This window comes from Capricornis sumatraensis, chromosome 12 (genome assembly GCF_032405125.1).
Source record: "Capricornis sumatraensis isolate serow.1 chromosome 12, serow.2, whole genome shotgun sequence".
Lineage (NCBI taxonomy): Eukaryota > Metazoa > Chordata > Mammalia > Artiodactyla > Bovidae > Capricornis > Capricornis sumatraensis.
Window position 1 is genome coordinate 23,351,318 of NC_091080.1, and position 23,775 is coordinate 23,375,092.

The 23,775-nt window shown below is 44.2% G+C and overlaps 1 protein-coding gene across 1 annotated transcript in view; it reads right to left on the reverse strand.

The window, feature by feature from the left end:
* ENOX1 (ecto-NOX disulfide-thiol exchanger 1) overlaps positions 1-23,775 on the reverse strand; it is a 246,523-nt gene that overhangs the window by 19,145 nt on the left and 203,603 nt on the right. Inside the window, exons 12-13 of the mRNA XM_068984510.1 lie at positions 16,524-16,626; positions 46-131 (exon numbers count right to left, since the gene is read on the reverse strand). Of these exons, the coding sequence (XP_068840611.1) occupies positions 46-131; positions 16,524-16,626 (189 nt within the window). The remainder of the gene's footprint in view (positions 1-45; positions 132-16,523; positions 16,627-23,775) is intronic.

Consider the following 23,775-nt stretch of genomic DNA (forward strand, 5'->3'; position numbering starts at 1 on the left):
CAACGTCCTAAGTTTTCACAATGCCAGCTGAGAAAAAGGACTTACCTTGGAATCCAGCTGCTGCATGTATGACCAGAGATACTCTATGTTGGCTCCAAAAGGATGGACGTGAAGAAACGTGGATATGATGCCTGAAATGAAGAGGGCAAACGGCTGTTACTGAGAGGCAAGTAAAAATCTCAGGCGAATATTGTCATCTGACCCCAGTGACAGCTTTGTCAGGGCCGAGCTGTGGTCTTGCCACTTGTATCTGCGGTCGGCAAGCATTCAGTAATAGCCTGTTTTGAAGACAGTAATAGTAGCGGGGCCAACAGAACACTTTCTCCTGGAATGACAGTGTTAGAAAAGCGAGACTGAGAAAATACACAAATGAATAAAGGTATTTCCAAACAGAGGTTTCTGGCAGCATTTCAACTACCAATTTTATGCTTGATTTACCAATATAAAATTGTAGTTATTGGAAGGATCCAGTGATCCCCTTCCTCCCCTTTCTTCCTCTCGGTGGACTTCGCAATATGAAAATGGCTCCTGCGGCTGTGTCAGAGAGCACGCTGCCTCCAATTCCCCTGGTAATTACCCCTGCTAGTTACAGGAAATATTTAGTCCCTCTTTTCCCTCACTGCCACTGAAAGAAGCACAAATCCTCTGCTATCTCCCCCTGGCTGTTGCTGTTGTTTCAAGGGAGCCAGCCCGCTCTCCCCTCTCTGCTGTAATTTACAAGATCATTTTAAAAGGCCTGGGAATGGATGGTTTGGCTGGAGTCTGATTATAAATCAGAGGGCTTTTTCCATCGTGAACTTCAACTGTCAACATTGCACTGACGAATGAAAAGCTGAATGTCAGGGTTAGGGCTGAAGGAAGAGCATCACCCTCCTACCCTCCCCACTCCTACATCCGAAATCAAAACAGTGAAAACGAGAACGTTGACCCCACAGGCTGTACACTCCTGTTCATTAAGAAACCGTGTTCAGACTGATGTCTTTGGCTTCTCTTTGAAACAGGCTTTGAGATGAATCACGTTTGAGGATGAGCCCCATGATGTCCTGCTTACTGTGACGCTTTGGTGCTTGAGAGCCAAAGGTCAAAGCAAAGACCCACACTGGTATATGACACTGTGCTGGGCCATCGTATCAACTGCAGCGTGTCCTGGGACTGCCCTGGGATAGGATCTCACGGCTCTCTGAGCTCCCGTGAGATGCCTGGAATGCCCCAGATGAGTGTCAGTTTTTAAAGAAAAAATTCCCAGTTTATCCTTAGGCTGAGAACAGAGAACCCAAGAGGTCTACACAAGTACCCTTAAGGCCTGTCCTCAGACCACGTTAGTGGGTGATTTCTTGGACAGTGAAATGAGGAACATAGAAACACTTTTCCATAAAGCTAAAATCTCAGTTTTCAGAGATTGACCTTTTCCCTGAAATACAAAGAGCTACTGTTTTGTTCTGATATTATGTTCTTCTTTTTCTTCTTAAAATGTCCTTCTCTGAAATAATGGTGATGATAAGTTAGGGATGGAGTAAAGGGACAGAATAGTTGATTAAACAGTTAATCCCACTAGGGGACTGTAGGTAAAGGAAAAAGTATGGGAGACCCCTATAAGTTAATGACCGCTAGGACATCTATGCTCTCTGCACACCTAAAAAATAATTTATGGAAAGGTGCCATTTCAAAGTGAAAGATCCTCATTGTACTGAGACCTGAAGTAATTTTTTCCATACTGCCACGGCAGTAACCTCCTTGGATCATGAGGTACAAGGAAATGTCCCCCCTCTCCACCAACAAAGAGGAGGAACTGATGATGGGAGCGTAATGTCTACTCAAGAATGAGGAAGAAGGTAGTCCTTTCCCGCTCCCTCCTTTTCCTTTGATCATAAACTGCAGCCCTCTAAGTTCTTGGGGCTCGCAACCTCTTGCCCACCTGCTTGTAGGCCTCGCATGTGAAGTATTCTAGTGAATCACTTCTTATCTATCACTTTGCCTCTTGCTGAATTCTTTCTGTGCTGAGAGATAAAGGACTAGAGCTCTGGAGCCCTCTGAAATGCCACTGAGCGGTTTCAGATAGCAGGTAGCAAAGGTAGTGTTAATCTAAGTGGCAAAGAGTCATTTTTAAAAACTTTTTATTTTGTATTGGGGGTTCAGCTGATTAAAAATGTTGCGATAGTTTCAGGTGAACAGCAAAGGGATTCAGCCATCTATATATATATATATATATGCATCAATTCAGCCCCTAACTTCCCTCCCAGCCAGGCTGCCACATAATACTGAGCAGAGTTCCATGTGCTCTACAGCGGTCCTTGCCGATTATCCATTTTACATAGAGCAGAGTGTACAGGCAACCATAAGTTCACTCTAAGTATGTGAGTCTCTTTCTGTTGTAAGTTCATCTGTATCATTTCTTTTTAGATGCCACATATAAGGGATGTCATACGCTATTTCTCCTTCACACTTCCCTTAGTGTGACAGTCTCTAGATCCACCCATGTTGCTGCAGATGGCACTATCTCATTCTTTTTAATGGCAAACAGCCATTTTTAATATACTTAAGTGGGATTGTTTTGTCCCTCTCCGACCGCTTCATTTGCTAATTTGTGTTTGAACTATCTCCCTATGCCTGGAATTCTCAAATCTGGTGAGGTGGCATTGTAAGTAATTCTGTCACCAGTATAGAAGCTTGTGAATGATTCACTTAGAAAGTAAATTAGAAGTCTTAAAAAAAAAATAATACTTTGATATTTGCATTCCTTAGGTGGGAGAGAGGGGACAGAATTCTCATGGGGAGTTGCTTCTATTTCAGGATGGTGAGTGGTGCTTTTCCGCTGTCCCAGGCTGAGGACGAGTGGTTCTATGTCCACTGCTTTCCACAGAGAGCTTCTGACAAATGGTGGGCAGACCCCTGCCCCCTGTAAGGGGGAAAGGCGGAGGACAGGGAAGGGAGGGGCAGTCAGTGCTGGCTCTGTGGGAAGGTGAGGGTGTTCCCAGTGAGCAGCTCTTTGCTTTTCCTCTCAAATGAGATGCTTCCAGGGAGGAAGGAGGTACCTCAAGAGAGCAGCCTGGAGAGACTGGAGGGGTCCTGCAAGAGGGGGGATGGGCATTCCTTTCCCTGGTGGGACATCCACTTAGGCAGCAGACCGACTGATCCGGCTTTGCTGTGAACTGAGCACAGGGGAGATGGCGGGGCTGAGACGGGGAGTGGTGTGGCGCTGCAGCCTGTGGGTGACAGGACTGTGAGCTTCCCATGGGACACGGGGGCATCTCAGAAGGTGGATGGGCTTGAGAAGTCTTACAGGTATTGCAGGGGCTCCAGCAAAAAGAGAAAACAACATTTTTCACATTAATATCCCTACAGGACAAAGACTCCTCAGCATCTCCTGGGTAACCCAGTGAATACCCTTGGGGGTGTGCCATGAAGTTAAATGCCCCCAATAGGATGGACAGTATGGTTTAGAAGAGAGTGGGGTGGGGTCGAGGGGGAGTGACTGACAACTCTGGGCCTAAAAGATGAAGATATGAAGGAGGAAATTTAGGGATACTGGAGATGGGAGGACCTGGAGTGGCTGCTTTTCTTGCCTCTGTGATGCTGGCATCCCTCACTGCTTACAGTCCCTGAGCCCCTAATCTTGGGTCTCTATCCCCAAGGAACTTTGTCCTTCGACAATATTTGTGTGTTCAGGTTCAGCAGCAGGAATATAGTATACATTTACAGTCAATGTATGCTGAGGGGCCTTCCTGGTGGTGCAGCGGTTGAGACTGAGAACTCCCAATGCAGGGGGCCCGGGTTCCATCCCTGCTCGGGAACTAGATCCAGTGTGCTGCCTCAAAGATTGAAGATCTCGTGTGCTACAACTAAAAGACCCAGGGCAGCCAAAGAAATAAGTTAAAAAAAACCGTTGTTCAGTGGCTAAGTCATGTCCGGCTCTTTGCGACCCTGTGAACTGCAACACGCCAGGCTTCCCTGTCCTTCAGTCTCCTGGAGCTTGCTCAAACTCACGTCCATTGAGTTGATGATGCCATCCAGCCATCTCACCCTCTGTCACCCCCTTCTCCTCTTGCCCTCTATCTGTCCCAGCATCAGATGTACCTTGAATGAATTTATCCTCTAGAACTGAGAATAACTCGTATACTTCTTTAACATTTCTACTGTTCTGTTATTGATAAATGAGGAGAAATAAGAACCTTAAAAATTGGTACCAGTACTCACTAATGATATCATACTTTCTTAAAAGCAGATAACTTTGAGGTACTATTCATCAGTGATTCCTGCCCTTTACTCATGTTCTTAAGGATTCGAGAGAGTAACCTGGATATTTTGGGTGCAGAAACTTCTTACTGAAACTATTTTGCTCATAAAGCTAAGAGGGAAGATGCTCATGTGGTTTCTAGATATGTCTCTAAAGTCAGATTAGAGACCCTAATCCAGACATTAGTCTTTTTCCCTAGGAGAGTATTTAGAACCATCTTAGTGGTAGCTGATATTAACAAGCCATGAGCTTTTCTTTATAAAAGTTTAAGAAGTTGTCACTAGATACCTGTGGGGCCAAAAGAAAGTTAAGTCGCTCAGTCGTGTCCAACTCTTTGCGACCCCGTGGACTGTAGCCCACCAGGCTCCTCCGTCCATGGGATTCTCCAGGCAAGAATACTGGAGTGGGTTGCCATTTCCTTCTCCAGGGGGTCTTCCCAACCCAGGGATCGAACCCAGGTCTCCCACATTAGAGGCAGATGCTTTAACCTCTGAGACACAGCAGGAAGTTAAATAAAGGTTCTCCAAGCTTTTCCTCTGGATGGGAACCAAGTTATTCAGTATTGCTAGAGACACAGTAGAAACGGGAAACGCGAGTCGTCATCTCTGGCCAGTCCTGCACCCCACCCCCCTCCTCCTCCCTCCTCCCCTGCCCATCCCAGCAGCATTGCCAGAAGCATCAGTCATGCCATCTGAGAACATGTAGTTTCCAGGCCCTGGTTCTGGATCAGCTCATCTTAGGGAAGCTTTCTAAATAATCAACTAAAGCTTCTCGCTACATTGCTTCAGTCGTGTCCGACTCTTTGTGACCCTATGGACTGTAGCCCACCAGGCTCCTCTGTCCATGGGGATTCTCCAGGCCAGAGTACTGGAGTGAGCTGCCACGGGGATCTTCCCCACCCAGCGACAGAACCCATGTCTCTTATGTCTTCTGCATTGGCAGGTGGGTTCTTTCCCACTACCATCGCCTGGGAAGCCCTCCTTTAAAGGAACCGGGAGATTTCCTGAGGCTGGAAAAAAATGATAGGTATAAATCAAAATCTAATCTATAAACCCAGAAATGGAAACTATGGTTCTCTGGAAGACCATAAAGACCACAAGGCTTGGTAAAAGGAACACAAGGAACTGAGGCTGGAGAACCCAGCCATTACTGAACTGATGGATGTCCAAAGGGATGGATTCAACAGCTGGTCTTGGTTCGATCCATGGAGAAGTAAGGTCTCCATGTTTAAGACTGGATTTCCCAACAGTGGAAAGTACAACTCTAAGTAGCTAATTTAAGAAAATTAAATTAAATTAAATTATCAGTACTCTGGGATTTTCAACACAGCTCAGGGCCTAGCTTATAAAGAAACACAAGCCAGCTCTATACACGATGTAGCAAATCCCTCACTAGGAAGACCCATTTAAACAGGCACATTGAGACATTTTCAGCTTCTCCCACTGAAGTCATCTAGCCCATTCTTGATTTCAGACCTCGCTAAGAGCAAGGGAGCAGCATTTCAGCTAGATCTGTATGGATTCATTTCCTTGGCAGCATTTGGGTACCAAGTCCTAGGGAGTATTGCATTGCACAGACAGACAAGGTTCCTGCTCTTGGAGAACTAATTTTCTAGGTAAGCAACACAGCTGATAAACATGAAGATTAAAAATAAGAAGAGGACTTCCCTTGTGGGCCAATGTTTGGGAATCTGCCTGCCAGTGCCGGGGACATGTGTTCAATCCCTGGTCCAGAAAGATTCCACATGCCTCGGAGCAGCTAAGCCCGTAAGCCACGACTGCTGAGCCCACATGCTGCAACTGCTGAGGCCCCTGCACCCTAGGGCCTGTTCCACAGCCAAGAGAAGCCAGCACAGAGAGGAGCCTGCACTCCACAGCTAGAGAGCAGCTCCGCTCGCTGCAGCTGGTCCACGTGCAGCAACAAAGACCCACCCAGCACAGCCAAAAATAAAATTAAAAAAAAGGAGATACTTTCAGATGGTGAACACAGTGCAGAAAAAAATAGGTAATAGGACAGCGCTGGGAGTGGCCCCACACTTGGAGGAGGGCTGCTTTACAGGAGGTCGATGAAGGTGAGCTTGCCCGAGGGCCAGGTGAGGAGTCAGCTACAGTGAGCCAGGGGAAGATGACTCAGGGAGAGGTGACAGCACGTGCAAAGGGCCTGAGGTGGGAACGAGGTGGCAGGAACACACGTGGCTGGGGAGTGACCCAGTGTGCACTCGGAGGTGGGTGGGGGGCCAGACCACACAGGGCCCCCACTTCAGGAGGCTGGATGGAGCTCTAAATACAGCAGGAAGCTAACGGAAGGTTCTAAGCAGGGACATGATGTGAACTGAATCACGTTTTAACAATTTCATTCAAGCACCTGTACAGCAAACAGACAAAAGGGAAACTGGCAGACAAATTAGAAGCATTTGCAACAACCCCTGGATCACTGAAGAAATCACAGAAGAAATTTAAAAAGACACCTGGAAACAAAACGGAAACACGATGCTCCAAAACCTACGGAATGCAGCACAAACAGTTCTAAGAGGGAATTTCATCGTGATACAGGTTTACTTCAGGAAACAAAAAAATCTCAAATAACCTAAACTTACACCTAAAGCAACTAGAGCAAGAATAATAAACAAAACCCAGAGTTAGTAGAAGGAAGGAAATCATAAAGATCAGAGCAGAAATAAATGAAATAGAGGCTTAAAAAAAAATAACAAAAAGCTGGCTCTTTGAAAACATAAACAAAACTGATAAACCTTGAGCCAGACTCACCAAGAAAAAAAGAGGATGCAAGTCAATAAAATAAGGTATGAGAGAGGAGAAGTTATAGCCTTCACCACATAAATACCAAGGATCATAAGAGACTACTCTGAGCAGCTATATATACCAATAAAATGGAAAATCTAGAAGAAATGGACAAATTCTTAAAACTGAAAGTACAATCTCCCAAGACTGAACCAGGGAGAAACAGAAAATGTTAACAGGTCAATGACCAGGCCTGTAATTGAGTTAGAATTAAACCCCCAGCAAACAAAAGTCCAGGCCAGATGGCTTCACAAGTGACTTCTACCATTTAGAGAAGAGTTAACAGTTAGCCTTCGGAAACTATTAGAAAGAAACTGCAGAGGACCTAACACTTCCAAACTCATTCTATGAAGTCACAGTCACTCTGACACCAAAACCAGGCAAAGAACTACAAGATGAGAAAACTACAGGCCAATATCACTCATGAGCATAGATACAAAAATTCGCAACAAAATACTAGCAAACCAACTCTAACAATATATTAAAAATATCATACAACATGATCAAGTGGGATTAATCCCAGGGATGCAAGGAGATTTCAGTATCTGAAAATCAATCAATGTGATATATCACATTAACAAAGACTACAATAGATGCAGGAAAAAGCTTTTGATAAAATTCAACATCAATTCATGATAAAAACTCTAGAAAGTAGGTACAGAGGGAACATACCTCAATGTAATACACGGATTTCTTTTTCTCTTAGTGAAAGAAAGTGAAGTTGCTCAGACATGTCCGACTCTTTGCGACCCCAAGGACTACAGCCTATCAGGCTCCTCTGACCATGGGATTTCCCAGGCAAGAATACTGGAGTGGGTTGGCATTTCCTTCTCCAGGGCATCTTCCTGACCCAGGGATTGAACATGGGTCTCCCGCATTGCAGGCAGATGCTTTAGCATCTGAGCCACCAGGGAAGCTTTTCTCTTATGGACTCCTATTTTTTAAAATTGTACTGATACTGGCATCAAAACAAACATAGATCAATGGGACAGAATAGAAAGCCCGGAAAGAAACCGACACACTCATGGCCAACTAATCTGCAACAAGCGAGACAAGACTATATAATGGAATAAAGACAGTCTCTTTAACAAGTGATGCTGGGAAAACTGGAACACCTACATGTAAAAGGGTGAAATTAGAACATTCTCCAACATCGTACACAAAAATAAACTCAAGATGGATTAAAGACTAAATGTAAGACTGGATACTATAAAACTAGAGGAAAACATAGGCAGGGCACTCTTTGACATAAATTGCTGCAATATTCTTTTAGATCTGTCTCCAGAAGGCTTAGCTCTGCAGAAGAATAGCTGTCCTTAGACACAGTCATATCTTGCTGGAAATCAGTAGAGGCCTAACCAGCAGTCTGGGGAGTCAGCAGGGAGGGGTTATGTGAAATCTGGGTCTCCCCCTAAGCCGCTGGGGACAGTTGCCTGTTGGCGGCTGCAGAGGGACAAAGCATTTATGAGAAGGTGGCAGAAGGTTGATCAAACACTTCTGGGCTTTGGTCTAATGTTTCTCCGTGCCCTGGGATTTAAAAAACCTTTAATTGTCCAAAAAGTAGGTTTTCCCACTTATTTGTTGATTATAATACCGGATCTCAGACAGCTTTTTAAAACTGTGTCTTTCTCCCTTAATTTTAAAATTAATTTTTATTGGAGTATAGGCGCTTTACAATGTTGTGTTTCTGCTGTACAGCAAAGTGAATCAGCCCCATGTATACATACATTCCCTCCTTTTTGGACTTCCTTTCCATTCAGGTCACCAAAGTGCATTAAGCAGACTTTCTTATGCTATACAATATTATTGCAGGTCTGGCGCCGACAGTCAAGAATCTGCCTGCAATGCAGGAGACCCAGGTTCGATCCCTGGGGTGGGGAAGATGCCCTGGAGAAGGGAATGGCAACCCACTCTAGTATTCCTGCCTGAAGAATTCCACGGACAGAGGAGCCTGGTGGGCTACAGTCCACAGGGTCATGAAGAGTTGGACATGACTGAGCGACTAACACTTTTCACACTGTACAATACATTCTCATTAGTTATCTGTTTTATATGTAGCATCGATAGTATATATGCAGCATCGATAGTATATATGTCTGTCTTATTTTTAACTAAACTGCTGAGACTGCACTTGGCTCTTTCAGTAAGTTGCTCCTTGTGTCTGAACTGGCCTTGGAAACGCCCCATCTATCCAGAGGAACTCTATCCATTCTGTAGGACGCCCTCAACTGTCCTTTCATCCCCAAAGGCATCTGCAGCAGAAGCAGCTCCTTGGCTGTGTTTCTGATTTGACTTCCATCGTCACTGACTACTTTCTTTCTCGTTAGTCTATAAAGTTCTCGAGGGGAGAGCTCGTCTCATCAGCACCATCAGCTAACACACATCTTGGCACATGGTAGGCCGCTAGTTCCTGAAACAGACCCAGAGGTGCCTGCTTCAGTACCACCTCAGATGTTAGTCTCACAATAAACCGAACCTTATGGCAGAAAGTGAAGAGGAGCTAAAAAGCGTCTTGATGAAAGTGAAAGAAGAGAGCAAAAAAGTTGGCTTAAAGCTCAACATTCAGAAAACGAAGATCATGGCATCTGGTCCCATCACTTAATGGGAAATAGATGGGGAAACAGTAGAAATAGTGTCAGACTTTATTTTTTGGGCTCCAAAATCACTGAAGATGGTGATTGCAGCCATGAAATTAAAAGACACTTACTCCTTGGAAGAAAAGTTATGACCAACCTAGACAGTATATTCAAAAGCAGAGACATTACTTTGCCAACTAAGGTCCATCTAGTCAAGGCTATGGTTTTTCCTGTGGTCATGTATGGATGTGAGAGTTGGACTGTGAAGAAGGCTGAGCGCTGAAGAATTGATGCTTTTGAACTGTAGTGTTGGAGAAGACTCTTGAGAGTCCCTTGGACTGCAAGGAGATCCAACCAGTCCATTCTGAAGGAGATCGGCCCTGGGATTTCTTTGGAAGGAATGATGCTAAAGCTGAAGCTCCAGTACTCTGGCCACCTCATGCGAAGAGCTGACTCATTGGAAAAGACTCTGATGCTGGGAGGGATTGGGGGCAGGAGGAGAAGGGGACGACAGAGGATGAGATGGCTGGATGGCATCACTGACTCGATGGACGTGAGTCTGAGTGAACTCCGGGAGATGGTGATGGACAGGGAGGCCTGGCGTGCTGCGATTCATGGGGTCGCAAAGAGTCGGACATGACTGAGCGACTGAACTGAACTGAACTGGGCATGAGGATAAAGACTCTGCCGATTAAACAGCCTGCTCAGATGATTCTTTTCCACAGTACAAAGTGTTAGTTGCTCAGGTGTGTCTGACTCTTCGTGATCCCATGGACTGTAGCCCACTAGGCTCCCCGTCCATGGAATTTTTCAGGCAAGAATCCTGGAGTGGGTTGCCATTCCCTTTCCCAGGGGATCTTCCCAACCCAGGGATCGAACCCAGGTCTCCTGCATTGCAGGCAGATTCTTTACCGTCTGAGCCACGAGGGAAGCCCTTTTCCACAATGAAACTGTTAATTTTTACATAGGCTCTTGACAAGAGTTTGTCGGTTTATTGATATGGACATTTGTGTCATGGAAACAAGATTTCGGTCGATGACTCATTCTCTACGGTCAGTAGCTTTCAGACAGGAACATACTCCCTAGATTCCTTTTCTCAGGTGCAGCCTAAATAAAGCCTTAACCCTTTTCACTGAAAACACCAAAAAGTTGCCACTCAACCTTCTATAAGTGTTTTTATCTATAGTTCCTTCATCTGCTTTCTAATACCCATGTGTTAGGGGGAACATTCCAATTCAGATGCAGGCTGGCTGTGAGCAGGTGGGTTACATAGTGAGAGTGATGCATATGGTGGTCATGGGAGGAGGGGGTGGGGCTTGACGTGAACAATCATCTTGGTTACACATAAAATGTGTGTCGTGACCTACAGAGGGGCCACAGGCCACAGTGATATGTAAAATAGCCTGCTTGATCATTAAGAATGTGAGGATGGTTCTCAGGGGTATGGGTAAATTTTGAATAAAAACTTCATAAACAGAGTTGTTGAGAAGGTTTGGGCTGTATTTGGATGGGATTTACAATGATGACTAGCACTGATGGGGTGCTGATCAAGGCTGCTGGGAATGGAAATCTATTATGTTAGAATTAATTAAAAAGCACGAGAAGATGGAATGATGCAGAGTTAGACTGTCAACATCTCCTCAGAGCTATCTGCTTATCAATAAAAAATGTTGATCCATTCTTTGTAACAATAGCCAGGGGTTTCCAACTGAACATAGCTCCAAAGCTTTGGTTCTAAACCAAAAGTATTGACTCATTCCCTCCACATGAATTTAATGCATGCTAAATCCAACATGTAGGACACATGTGAAATGAACCAGGAGTTCTGGCATGGACACTGGGCAATGTCAAGCTGACCTAATGTGTGGTTACTATATAGATATAAAATGCTACCCTCCCAAACTTCCATAAAAATGTAATTCTGTTAGTTTCAATTATATGCCAACCTGTCTTCACAAGAATTGATTGATCCCAGCAATCAAGATACTGAAGTGCTTTCCAAGGGCCTAGCTTCTTTGGTTGAGTTAGAACACAGCACTCAACACCCATGAACTGTGAAGCAGAAAGTTTGGCAGAATGGAGGGACTCAGGATGGAACTCTGCAAAGATCCAAGGAGTGTTACAGATGAAATCCCACTGATCTTCTTTAATGTACACATAATCTATATGCCTTAAAGACACCACTTTTATCAAGTGGTCATGAGAATGTCTAGAAAGAATACACACTTTGGCCCAGATAAATTTATGTCACAAATTAAAGTCACAAACTAGGACTGTGCATTGAAGTGCCAGCCTCAGTTTTAAGTTTTCTATAGATAAAATTCATTTGAGTAGCTTATCTCTCACTCCTCTCTTCCAGGCAATCAAGACTTGTTCCACTTGGCATTTTTATATAAAATCTGTGTCTCCCCAAGAGGGTTTTAACTGAATATATTTGCATGCAGCATATACTATGGGCACCTAGATATGTGAAGGTTTTGTTAATAAGCATTTCTAATACAAGGGAGATTTTCTGCTGTGCTCCTAGCCTTTTAGAGTGACTTACAGCAGGCCTACTGTATCCTGGATATGGGTTAGTTATTCCAGGAAATTCCAGAGTACTGCCGACCCCTCCAGATGTATCACAAGTCCAGGGGACTCCCCAAATCATTCTGCCTACAGGTGTTCTTCAGAAAAGAACTAGAATCTCCCCTCTCCGTCTAGCTTGCTCCAAAGCAGTTTTGAACCCCCAGTCTGTCATTCTGTCTCTGTCACAGTCCTTCTCCAGATTCCAGAAGCTGCAGGAGAGAGCTCTTTATGGCCCCAGCATTTGAGTGTCCACAAAATATGAAGGGCCAAACTCAACTAGCAGAGTAGCACATTTAATTCAGGGGGCAAACTGCAAGATCCGTTTCACCAATCTTAGAAACTCTTTCTCTGGAACTTGCCTGGTGGTCCAGTGGTTACGATTCTGCGCTTTTAACACAGGGAGTGGAAATTCAATCCCTGGTTGGGGAACTGAGATCCCACGTGCCATGTGGTGTGGCCAAAAAAAAAAAAAAAAAGAAACCAAAAAAAGAAAAAAGGAACTTCCCTTTACTTTTGGCCATTCTTTTGGATGATTACTCTCTCTCTGACTACAAAATGGTGTCAGTACCTAGGTATTTTGGGTAGGGTTTGGGCAGGAAGTCACATCTGTAATCAGACTTCCATTAAATAAAGTTAAATAAAATACTGAGGTGGAGAGGTAGTGGAGAAATGAAGGGAAAATTAAACTCCTAAATTTAATCAAACTGTAAATCTGCCATCTTACTTCTAGTTAAACAGTCTCATATACTGATTCAAAATGAGTTTCACATCCTTTTTTTTTTTTTTTTTTTGCCCAGCCCTGAACTGCAAATGCTAATAAGAGAGACCAGTTTGAAAGATCAAAGTGAAGGAAAAGTTCTGGAAAATTTGGAGTTGGTTGTGCCTAATTTTTATTGAAGATCCTGATTTACAAAATGTATTCTTCTAAACAGACTTGAATTTACCCATTTTAAAGTTTTTTTTTCCCTAAGATTAGAGACCTCAGTCTCTAACCTTTATTTAATGTTTTAAATGTAGCCCTCCCGTTTCCTCCCATTCGCCTGCATTGTGTAAAGCGTGTCTAAACTTTAGAGGTGGCTGACTGAAAAAAATGGTGCGTGGTGTGTGTGTCTATATAGACAGTCCCCGACTTACAATGGTTCCACTTAATGATTTCTTGACTTTATGGTAGTGTGAGAGCAGCGTGCGTTTAGTAAGAACCACAGCTTGAATTGTGGCTTTTCCTGGCCTAGTGCCACGACACCCTCCGTGATGCTGGACAGCCGTATCGAGCCACGGCTCCCTGTCAGCCATGCGATCATGAGGGGAACAACCAACACGCTGAGAACTACTCTGGACCCTACAGCCAGTTCTGTCGTAAAGTTTCAGTCCTGTAGTCAGTAAACTACATGAGATAGTCAGCACTTTATTATAAGGAGACCGTGTCTTAGATGGTTGCCAGTTAGCTCATGTAAGCGTTCTGAGGTAGGCTGGGCTAAGCTGTGACGTTTGGTGAGTGAAAGAAAAGTGAAAGTGTTAGTCACTCGGTTTGTATTTGACTCTTTGAGACTCCACTGACTGCCCGCCTCCTCTGTCCGTGGAATTCTCCGGGCCAGAATACTGCAATGGGTAGCCATTCCCTTCTCCAGGGGATCTTCCAGACCAGGGATGGAACCTGGGTCTCCTGCACTGCAGGCAGACTCTTGACTGTTCGAGCCACTAGGGAAGTTAGGTGTATTACATCCATTTTGGACTTAGATATTTTCAACTTAAGATGAGTTTATTGGCATGTAACCCCATCATAAACTGAGGAAGATCTGTGCGTGTATGTGTAATATAAATGCTGCAAAATAAATTTATATATAAAATAAATACTGTGTGTGTATACATAGGGGCTTCCCTGGTGGCTCAAATGGGAAAGAATCTGCCTGCAATGCAGGAGACCTGGGTTCAATCCCTGGGTCAGAAAGATCCTCTGGAGGAGGAAATGGCAACCCACTCTAGTATTCTGGCCTCGAGAATTCCATGGATAGAAGGGCCTAGCAGGCTACAGTCCATGGGATCCCAAAGAGTTGGACATGACTGAGCGACTTCAGTGTATGTATATATATATATTTATAATCTAGCTAGCTAGCTATATAGTAACTCCGTAGCTGATATTGTAAATGAACTGTGTTCTCCAAGTAGAACATAAAAGCAGCAGCAATCTGTACTGACAGGAAAGAAGTAAAGAAAATGGACACTATTCCCATTTTTTTTTTAACTGCCAAGTGGTCTATATTATTCAGACTTAAAGAGGGAGCGTTTACTATTGATCATTAATTATGTACTCCAGTCATACCCTAAAAGCACTGTGGGAGAAATCACAACTTTGTCACACTGAGCAAAAGAGAAACTGTTGTCAAGAGTCTGACACATTTTCCAGTAAAAGAAAAATCCAGGTGCCAACCACATATGGGTTCATTTTGGGCTCCTGGAACCAGCAACACATCAGCATGTCTTATGAAACTCATGCACGGCTGTATATCATCATAGAAAAAAAATAATTGGTTTTCCTTGGAGTATCTCTAAGTTGATGTCATATTCAATAACCCTGTAGTTGAAAAATCTATATGTGATGGATGAAGTCTGGACTGTGTTTTGAGTTTAATTCCTCCCGTGCCAGATTCTCCAGGACCTAGGTACCTGTCGTTCTGAGGTGAGTGCCTGCAGCATTTAGAAAATGCAGCCACGTGCTACTCCTGCCAGCTAACAAACTACGGAAGAACAGTGTGTCTCACGTGGACCACAGCCTCATTCCTCACTCTTAACCATGCCGTGGGGGAGCCCGGCTAACCTTGGGACCTGACCCCGGGGTCAGTGCTGAGTGTGGCTGGGGTCAGTGCCGAGGTGTGGCTGAGTCAGTGCTGTGCATCGGGGAGTGAGGCTGCTGGCTTCGCCTCCTCTGGATTTGATGACTTTGGGGACAGCCTGAAATATACAGGCTTCCAAGGTAGGGTCCCAGGCGTGCTACCAACACATCACCATCAGGAACACTTCCTTGTGAGACTGAGTGCCACCTTTGTATATGCTGATGGATCGGGGGTTTGGGTTTAGCAGATGCAACCTGGTAGATACAGAATGGACAGGCAACAAGGTCCTACTGTCGAGCACATGGAGCTATACTAAACCACAGCGGAAGAGTACGAAAAAGAATGGGTACATATGTATCCTTCTACTTCTCTGTCTATCTACTCTATTAATTTTTGAGAGTTTGATATTGAAACTCCAACTAAAAATCTTCATTTATTTACTTAAAAATAATTGCAATTTATCGTGGAACTATACGTAACTTTGTTCTGTATTTTCCAAGTCTCCTGTAAATGCGTTATCATACTTAATTAAAAAAGTTAAGCAAAAAAGAATGTGTGTAATGTGTGTGTGTATATGTGTGTGTGTGTGTGTGTGTATAACTGGGCTACTTAGCTGTAGACCAGTAATTAACACAACATTGTAATTCAGCTGTATTTCAATAAAGATAATTTTAAAAAAAACATTTAGAGCTTTCTCTGGTCCTGGCAAAGAAAAAGCCAACCTTGATATATTTTGTGGGCCAACTGAATATGTTTTGGGCAAAAACCAACTTTCTTCCTTCTTCTTTTTCTTTAGTGAGCATCTCATTTCACTTACCTTGGATAGATAAATCCAAACTTGGGCAGGGAATCCTGGTCAGCTGTCCTAGACTAGCCCAGCTCTGTGGTCTAGAGGCCCCTGTATCATCAGTGTTGCAGGTCTGGCCTTGGAGCTGACCTCAGGGCATGGCTGCTCCTGAGTCTGGGGATCTGGTTTCGGTAGAAGCTCCCCTTTGGACCGAATCCAACCTGGCCTCCATTTGTGGCCGCATCTTGAAATCCAGATTTGTAACATGTGACCTGCAAGTTAATCTGTTTTTCCTGTATTCAGTTTTCTGTTGGATAACCAACTAATATACATGGTTGGAAGGTGAAAGTTGCTCACTTGTGTCTGACTCTTTGTGACCTCATGGACTATATATTCCATGGAATTCTCCAGGCCAGAATACTGGAGTGGGTAGCCTTTCCTTTCTCCAGGGGATCTTCCCAACCCAGGGATCGAACCCAGGTCTCCCATGCTGCAGACAGATTCTTTACCAGCTGAGCCACCAGGGAAGCCCAAGAGCAAAGTCCCAGCTGGCTGGTCTGCCCCTGATTTGTACTGTGTGTAATCTAATCTTGATGAAGTTACTCCTATCTTTGACCAGAAGACAAAGCTTTTAAATCATCAACACGTTGGGGGTGAATAACTTAAAAATACTGTTTAAGTGAATTATTACTAATGAGAGACCAGATGAGGAAAACAGAATTCCCTTACCAATCAGCAGAGCTTCCTTCTCTGATTTTAAGCCTTGGCTCCTTTTCTCAGTGTTGTTCTCTCGGTCTTGGTTGACCAACGCGACTGTCAATACATTGATTTCCTATAAAGTCAAAAAAGAAAAACATGTAGGTGTTTTGTGCATTCCGACAAAAGCAACGAGGTCTTTTAAAGTCTATAAGAGAGGTCACTGCTGCTATTTATAACCGATCAACTTTTATAACTGGCTGACCTATTTACCCAAGAGTAGAAAAGTAATTCTAAAACTTAGGTTCCCAGCTACTGCTTCTAGTGAACTAAGTACTAAATAACTGTAAAAGTGGCACATTTTGTGCAAATTGTGTTACTTTTGTCCACATTTTGATAAAATTCTGTTAGCAAAAAAAAAAAAAATTGACCATAGCTAACTTTAAGAAGTTTTGAAGTATGAAAATTTTCCTGAAAAGCATACACAGACGAATTTACAGTATTATGTGAGTAACCTGTGTTAGTGAATGGGGACACAGGGCCTGCTGGGAAGGTCAGATAGAACTAGTAGGAGTGTTTAAGTTGAGTAAGTATATCTTTATATACAACTGCAAAAGGCAGATGAAGCAAAGGTTGGGAAATTCTTTTCTCTGAAAACTAAAAATGAAGAATTGTACAACAAGTTGGTATGAGAGGCTGGACTATTTTTTCTATGTTTTTTTTAATTGAAAAAGAGAAAAAGATTTAACTCATATTGCCCCAGACTTGATATTAGGACTCATAATGGGAATAATTTAATAGAAAATCAAGTTTAATGATTGGAGACCTGTATACATGGGATGGTGGAATCATTAGGGCAGTTGAGTCTTGTTGGAGGGCAATTTCTCACTGACAGATATGTGTCAAAGAAGGACTAGCCCACTGATAAAGAATTAAGGATAGGGGCTTCCCTGGTGGCTCAGTGGTTAAAAAAAAATTCCACCTGCCAATGCAGGAGACACGGGTTCGATCCCTGGTCAGGGAGGATCCCACATGCTGTGGAGCAATTAAGCTTGTGTGCCACAACTATTGAGCCTGGGATCTAGAACCCCGGAGCTGCGACCATAAGTCCATAGCAACACCCTGCAGTCCATAAAAAGAGAGGTCACTGCAATGAGAAGCCCGCTCACAGCAACTAGAAAGTAGCCCTCCCTCTCCACAACTGGAGAGAAGCCTGTTCAGCAATGAAGACACAGCACGGCAAAAAAACAAAACAAAAAACTGTCACCTTAAAAAAAAAAAAAAAGAATTAAGGACACTGTTTCCATTAGAGGATGGATTCTGTCAGAAGGACAGAGGATACGGAGGCAAGGACAGAGGACAACTTAGATGGTTTGGCCAGGGACCCCAGGATTGGAGCTGGTTATAGCACAGATACTTAGCTAACCTGTATACATTAACAAAGCTGGCCAGATAAAAGAATATAGGAAATTGTTAGGAGCATGTTGAGTCTGTAAAGAGCACACCCCAACCTGAAGGCATTCGAATTAAGAATGATCCGGGGCATGTCTGGAGCCCGTTAGACACAAAAGGTCATGAGAATGAAAGATGCTCTTATACTTGCACAGAAGGGATCTTGGAAACCAGTCCCAGCAGAAACACAATCCAGAACTTGAAAACAATAAACCCAAAGGTTTATGTAGATAAGATGAGAACATTTGATAAAGAGGAGGCACAGGCAATTCCTTCTGTGAAGAAGTAAGCGTTTTAAGAGCTAGCAGAGATGTATCCAGAAAGAGGATGGATCAACATTAACCAGGATGATGATGGTGTTATTTAAGAGAAATATAAATGATGAACTTCAGGGCTGAGTGGAAACAGTATCTCCGAGAAGCGGTGATCTGTTAATAGCCAGGATGATGACGGGGGCCAAATGAGATTACCGAGCAATTTAGCAGACATCAGACCCACAGTAACTGCCAAAACTGAGTGGTGTCCTGGGGCATCGCACAGCTGAGGATCCAGGTTGCTGGGGGAATATGGACCACAGGGCAGGCAGCAGGTCAGAAACCAGCAAGAAGAGGAGGGGCGGGCCAGACTAAGGCCAGTCAAGAGTGCTGTAAGGCACCTGTCCTCATGTCCAAAGCTGGAGTCAAAAGAAAGGGACTTTGAGCAGCCTCCAATAAACGCGGCTCAGTCAACAAGGAATCAGAAGTGCCTCACCAGTGACTGTTGCTTTGATGATTGCTTTGTTTAAAATCCAGCACATGTGGCTTAGACGGTAAAGCATCTGCCTACAGTGCGGGAGACCCGGGTTCGATCCCGGGGTTGGGAAGATCCCCTGGAGAAGGAAATGGCACCCCATTCCAGTACTCTTGCCTGGAAAATCCCATGGATGGAGGAGCCCAGTAGGCTACAGTCCATGGGGTCGCAAAGAGTCGGACACGACTGAGCGACTTTACTTCACTTAGGGTAGGATACATGAGGCTGGAAAACTGAAAGTCCTGGGAGCACCTTTCTGTGGAAGTATTTCTTCAGACTGAAAATCGCAGCCTATGCTCTGCTCTTAGTTTAAAATCCACGCTTTAAGTCTAAATTCTAGTCTGATCTTCTCTACTTAGGATGTTACACTTACCTATTTAGCAATTGGGGGACATCTTTTATTGCAACACTGGATCATAGGTTAGAAAGACTTAGGCCCATTTCTTAAAAAAATTAACTGTTCTTGTTCATTTCCACCCCAACTCTCTGGAATATAGAAGGAACTTTCACCATCAGAAACATAAAATTGTTGTTCAGTCGCTCAGTCGTGTCTGACTCTTTGCGACCCTGTGGACTGCAGCACGCCAGGCCTCCCTGTCCTTTACCATCTCCTGGAGCTTGCTCAAACTCACGCCCATTGAGTCGGTGCTGCCATCCAACCATCTCATCCTCTGTCATCCCCTTCTCCTCCTGCCTTCAATCTTCTCCAGCATCAGGGTCTTTTCCAATGAGTCAGCTCTTAGATCAGGTAGCCAAAGTATTGGAGCTTCAGCCTCAGCATCAGTCTCTCCAATGCATATTCAGGATTGATTTCCTTTAGGATGGACTGGTTTAATCTCCTTGCAGTCCAAGGGACTCTCAAGGGTCTTCTCCAGCACCACAGTTCAAAATCATAAATTCTTCAGCACTCAGCCTTCTTTATGGTCCAACTCTCACATTCATACACGACTACTGGAAAAACCATAGCTTTGACTATACGGACCTTTGTTGGCAAAGTAACGTCTCTGCTTTTTAATATCCTGTCTAGGGTCTTCCCTGGTGCCTCAGAGGTTAAAGCGTCTGCCTCCCATGTGGGAGACCTGGGTTCGATCCCTGGGTCGGGAAGATCCCCTGGAGAAGGAAATGGTAACCCACTCCAGTATTCTTGCCTGGAGAATCCCACGGACGGAGAAGCCTGGTAGGCTACACTCCACAGGGTCGCAAAGAGTCGGACACGACTGAGTGACTTCACTATACTATACACTACACTAGGTTTGTTATCATACCTTTTCTTCCAAGGAGTAGGCATCTTTCAATTCCATGGCTGCAATCACTGTCTGCAGTGATTTTGGAGCCCAAGAAAATACTCTCTGTTTCCATTGTTTCCCTATTTGCCATGAAGTGGAAAATAGAATTTGTATCTTTTATCCCATACAAATTATTTACCCTGATAGATGTAATATGCCCTTAAGAATTACATGTCTACTAGTGAAGGTATTCCAGGTGCTTAAGAGATTGAAAACTGGATACAGTAAGTGCAGACTGGGTTAGGAAGTAAGAGAGGTTATCAAGGACAAACTGCTAATAGTGTACAAAGTATACACTAGGAAGGAAACATTAGGATGGGGATCAAGAGTTTCTTCACAGGGAGATCAATAGGATTATGAAATAGTATTCCAAGGGCAGTGGCAAGAACACCATTCACTTGACACAGTCAAAAAGCACTCCAGACTAGAAAATGCACAATAAGTAACAACCCTGCACTTGGCAGGAGAATGAGCAAGATTATCTAATAAATCTTTTCGCCGTCTACCTTTTAACTCTAATTTCTCTGACACTTACAGGGAATCATGAAAGGGCTGGAAGAAGAGGTTTTCAATAACTGGAAACCTCAGATATCACGGAGGGTTTTTTTTTCCAGACTTCTGAAAGGTTAGCTACTCAAAGGCAGACATTTCTCCTTTAAGAGTCCTTGCCAATTACTTTAAGAGATGGTCAAAGTCATTTATCCATTTAGAGAAGCTCTTTTTCAATAATGTACTGAGCTAGGTGCGTGCTTCGTTGTTCTGTTCTTGCGCTCCACCTACCAAGCCCCTGAGAACCGAGTGCATGCCTTCTTTAGCCTTATAGAATCCTCTTGTTACTCCTTTCGTTTCATTATTCCCGTGACCTCCTTAACTTTCATGCTAGTTTCTTTCCACCACAAGGTTTCTCGAATACATGGCGTATACCCACTGTGGCTACTTGCCTCACCACCTGGAATCTCAGCTTTCTCATTATTCACCCCCTGAAACTATCCTTTGCACTGCTTATGTTTTTCTCAGTCTTCGTACCGTGTGACATTTGACATCACTCACTCATCCCTTCTTCAACCCGCTGCCTCACTTGCTTCTGTTCCATAAGAAGTCCTGGTCTTTTTCCTCCTAATTTTTAATTCCGTCTTCATTCGGTTTTTTATTCCCTCTGTTGGCCCAGGGGCTTCCCCGGTGCCTCAGATGGTAAAAAAAAATCTGTCCACAATGTGGGAGACCTGGGTTCAATCCCTGGGTCGGGAGCATCCCCTGGAGAAGGGAATGGCAACCCAGTCCAGTATTCTCTGTGCCTGAAGAATTCCACGCACAGAGAAGCCTGGTGGGCTACGGTCCATGGGGTCACAAAGAGTCGGATACGACTGAGCAACTAACACACTGCTGGCCCAGAGTAGACACGGATAAAATGGTGACTTTCTTATACTCTTAACTGGGGTACTTTTGCCAAAGCTCAGTCACCACTTTTTCTCCTCTATTTCCTTTGATCAGAGTTCTTCCATTCTCCTGGGTTCATCTATCATCACAGTTCACGCTTTACCTTCTGTTCCTTATCATCAGTTGACCCCTGGGCTTGCTTGCGTTATCACTTCCCATTTCAAATTCAAAATGAAAGGTGGGTGGCTTCCCTGGTGACACAGTGGATAGGAATCCACCTGCCAATGCCGGGGACATGGATTCAATCCTGGGTCCAGGAAGATTTCACATGCCATGGAGCAACTAAGCCTGTGTGCCACAACTACTGAGCCTGTGTCCCCTAAGAGCTGCACGCTGCCGCTGCTGAGCCCACCTGCCCTAAGGGCCACATGCTGCAGAGCCCGCCTGCCCTACGGGTAGCACGCTGCCGCCGCTGAGCCCCTCTGCCCTACAAGCTGCACGCTGCAGAGCCCGCCTGCCCCAGGGGCCGCATGCTGCCGCCGCTGAGCCCGCCTGCCCTACAGGCCGCACGCTGCCGCCGCTGAGCCCGCCTGCCCTAAGAGCTGCACGCTGCCGCCGCTGAGCCCGCCTGCACTACGGGCCGCACGCTGCCGCCGCTGAGCCTGCGTGCAGCAAAAGCCCGTGCACCTAGAGCTCGCGCTCCACAAGAGGGGCCACCGCAGTGAGAAGCCCCTGCCCTGCAAGGAAGAGCAGCCCCTACTTGCGGCAACTAGAGAAAGCCTGAGGCAGCAACAAAGACCCAGTGCAACCAAATAGATAAATAAAAATAAATAAATTCACAAAAATGAGAGCTGGTCGTGAGGTGGCAGAAGGCACACTACATGCTTAAGATTTAGCCTTGGCTCCTCTACGAACAATGAGTTGACCTTGGGTAAGGAAAGCAACACCTTCAAGCCTCGGATCAATAGTCTAAAAATGAGGGTTCTGGATAGGGTTCACCATCTCTGAGTGTATGTGTCATGGAGCCCCATCAGCTCTAAATTAACTAGGAGCAGATCTCTAGAATTCCCAGTCTATTACCTCTTTCTTCTGTTTTATAATATAGGACTTCTATTTAAAGCTTCATGTAAAGGGATGTCCTCATTTTTATTAAAACATTTTTGATTATTCTTTATAAAGTCCATTATTGTCTAAAAAATTAATGTAAATGCATATTCTATGCAAAATAACATGACTTCAGAATAAGAAAAAAAGAGGCATTCTTTAAGGTGAAATTCTTACCCCAAAGTGTACTCTCTGCACTTAACCATCTGTTAAAACTCTGTGGAGGAGTGTGTGTCACGGGTGGGGGTCAGGATAGGAGTTGTAATACCTTAATAAGTATTTGCCTTTTAACAAACAGTGCAAAAAGGGTTCAAAAAAGTTTAAAATATGTGCAGATTGTGACTTTAGAGGGTAAGAAGGTAACAGTATATGACAAACTATGTTCATTAGGAGGAAAACAAAGTTCAAAATTTGTAAGACGTAATTAACATTTCCTTAAATAAGTGAAAGCAAAGTAATTTCAATAGATAATAGTAATTACAAAATATAAAATAATTCAATGTATTAGAACAAGGTATGCTTCAGTTACGTTACTATGTTCCTCTCTAATTATTTAGTCTGGAATAAAAGTCAGTGTTCTCACCTCACACCAGTCAGAATGGCCATCATCAAAAAAAAAAACTACAAACAGTAAATGCGAGAGAGGATGTGGAGAAAAGGGAACCCTATTGCGCTGTTGCTGGGAGTGTAAATTGGTACAGCCACTATGAAGAGCAGTATGGAGATTCCTTAACAAACGAGGAATAAAACTACCCTATGACCCAGCAATCCCACTACTGGGCATACACCCTGACGAAATCCCAATTCTCAAAGATACATGTACCCCAGTGTTCACTGCTGTACTATTCACAATAGCCAGGACGTGGAAGCAACCCAGGTGTCCACTGACAGATGAATGGATAAGGAATTAGTGGTACATATACACAATTACTGTCTATTACTCAGACAGAAAGAGCAAAGAATTTGAGTCGCAGTGAGGCGGATGAGCCTAGAACCTGTTACACAGAGTGAAGTCAATCAGAAAGAGAAGAACAAACACTGCACAGTAACATGTATATGGAATCTAGAAAAACAGTACTGATGAACCTATTTACAGAAAAGAGAGAGGCAGACACAGAGGAGGACTTGTGGACACAGCAGAGGAAGAGGGCAGGCTTAACTGAGAAAGTAGCGCTGACGTCTAATATCCACAACCACGTGTCAAGCAGGTAACTAGTGGGACGTTGCTCCATAACACAGGGAGCCCAGCCCGGCGCTCTGTGACGACCTCGAGGGAT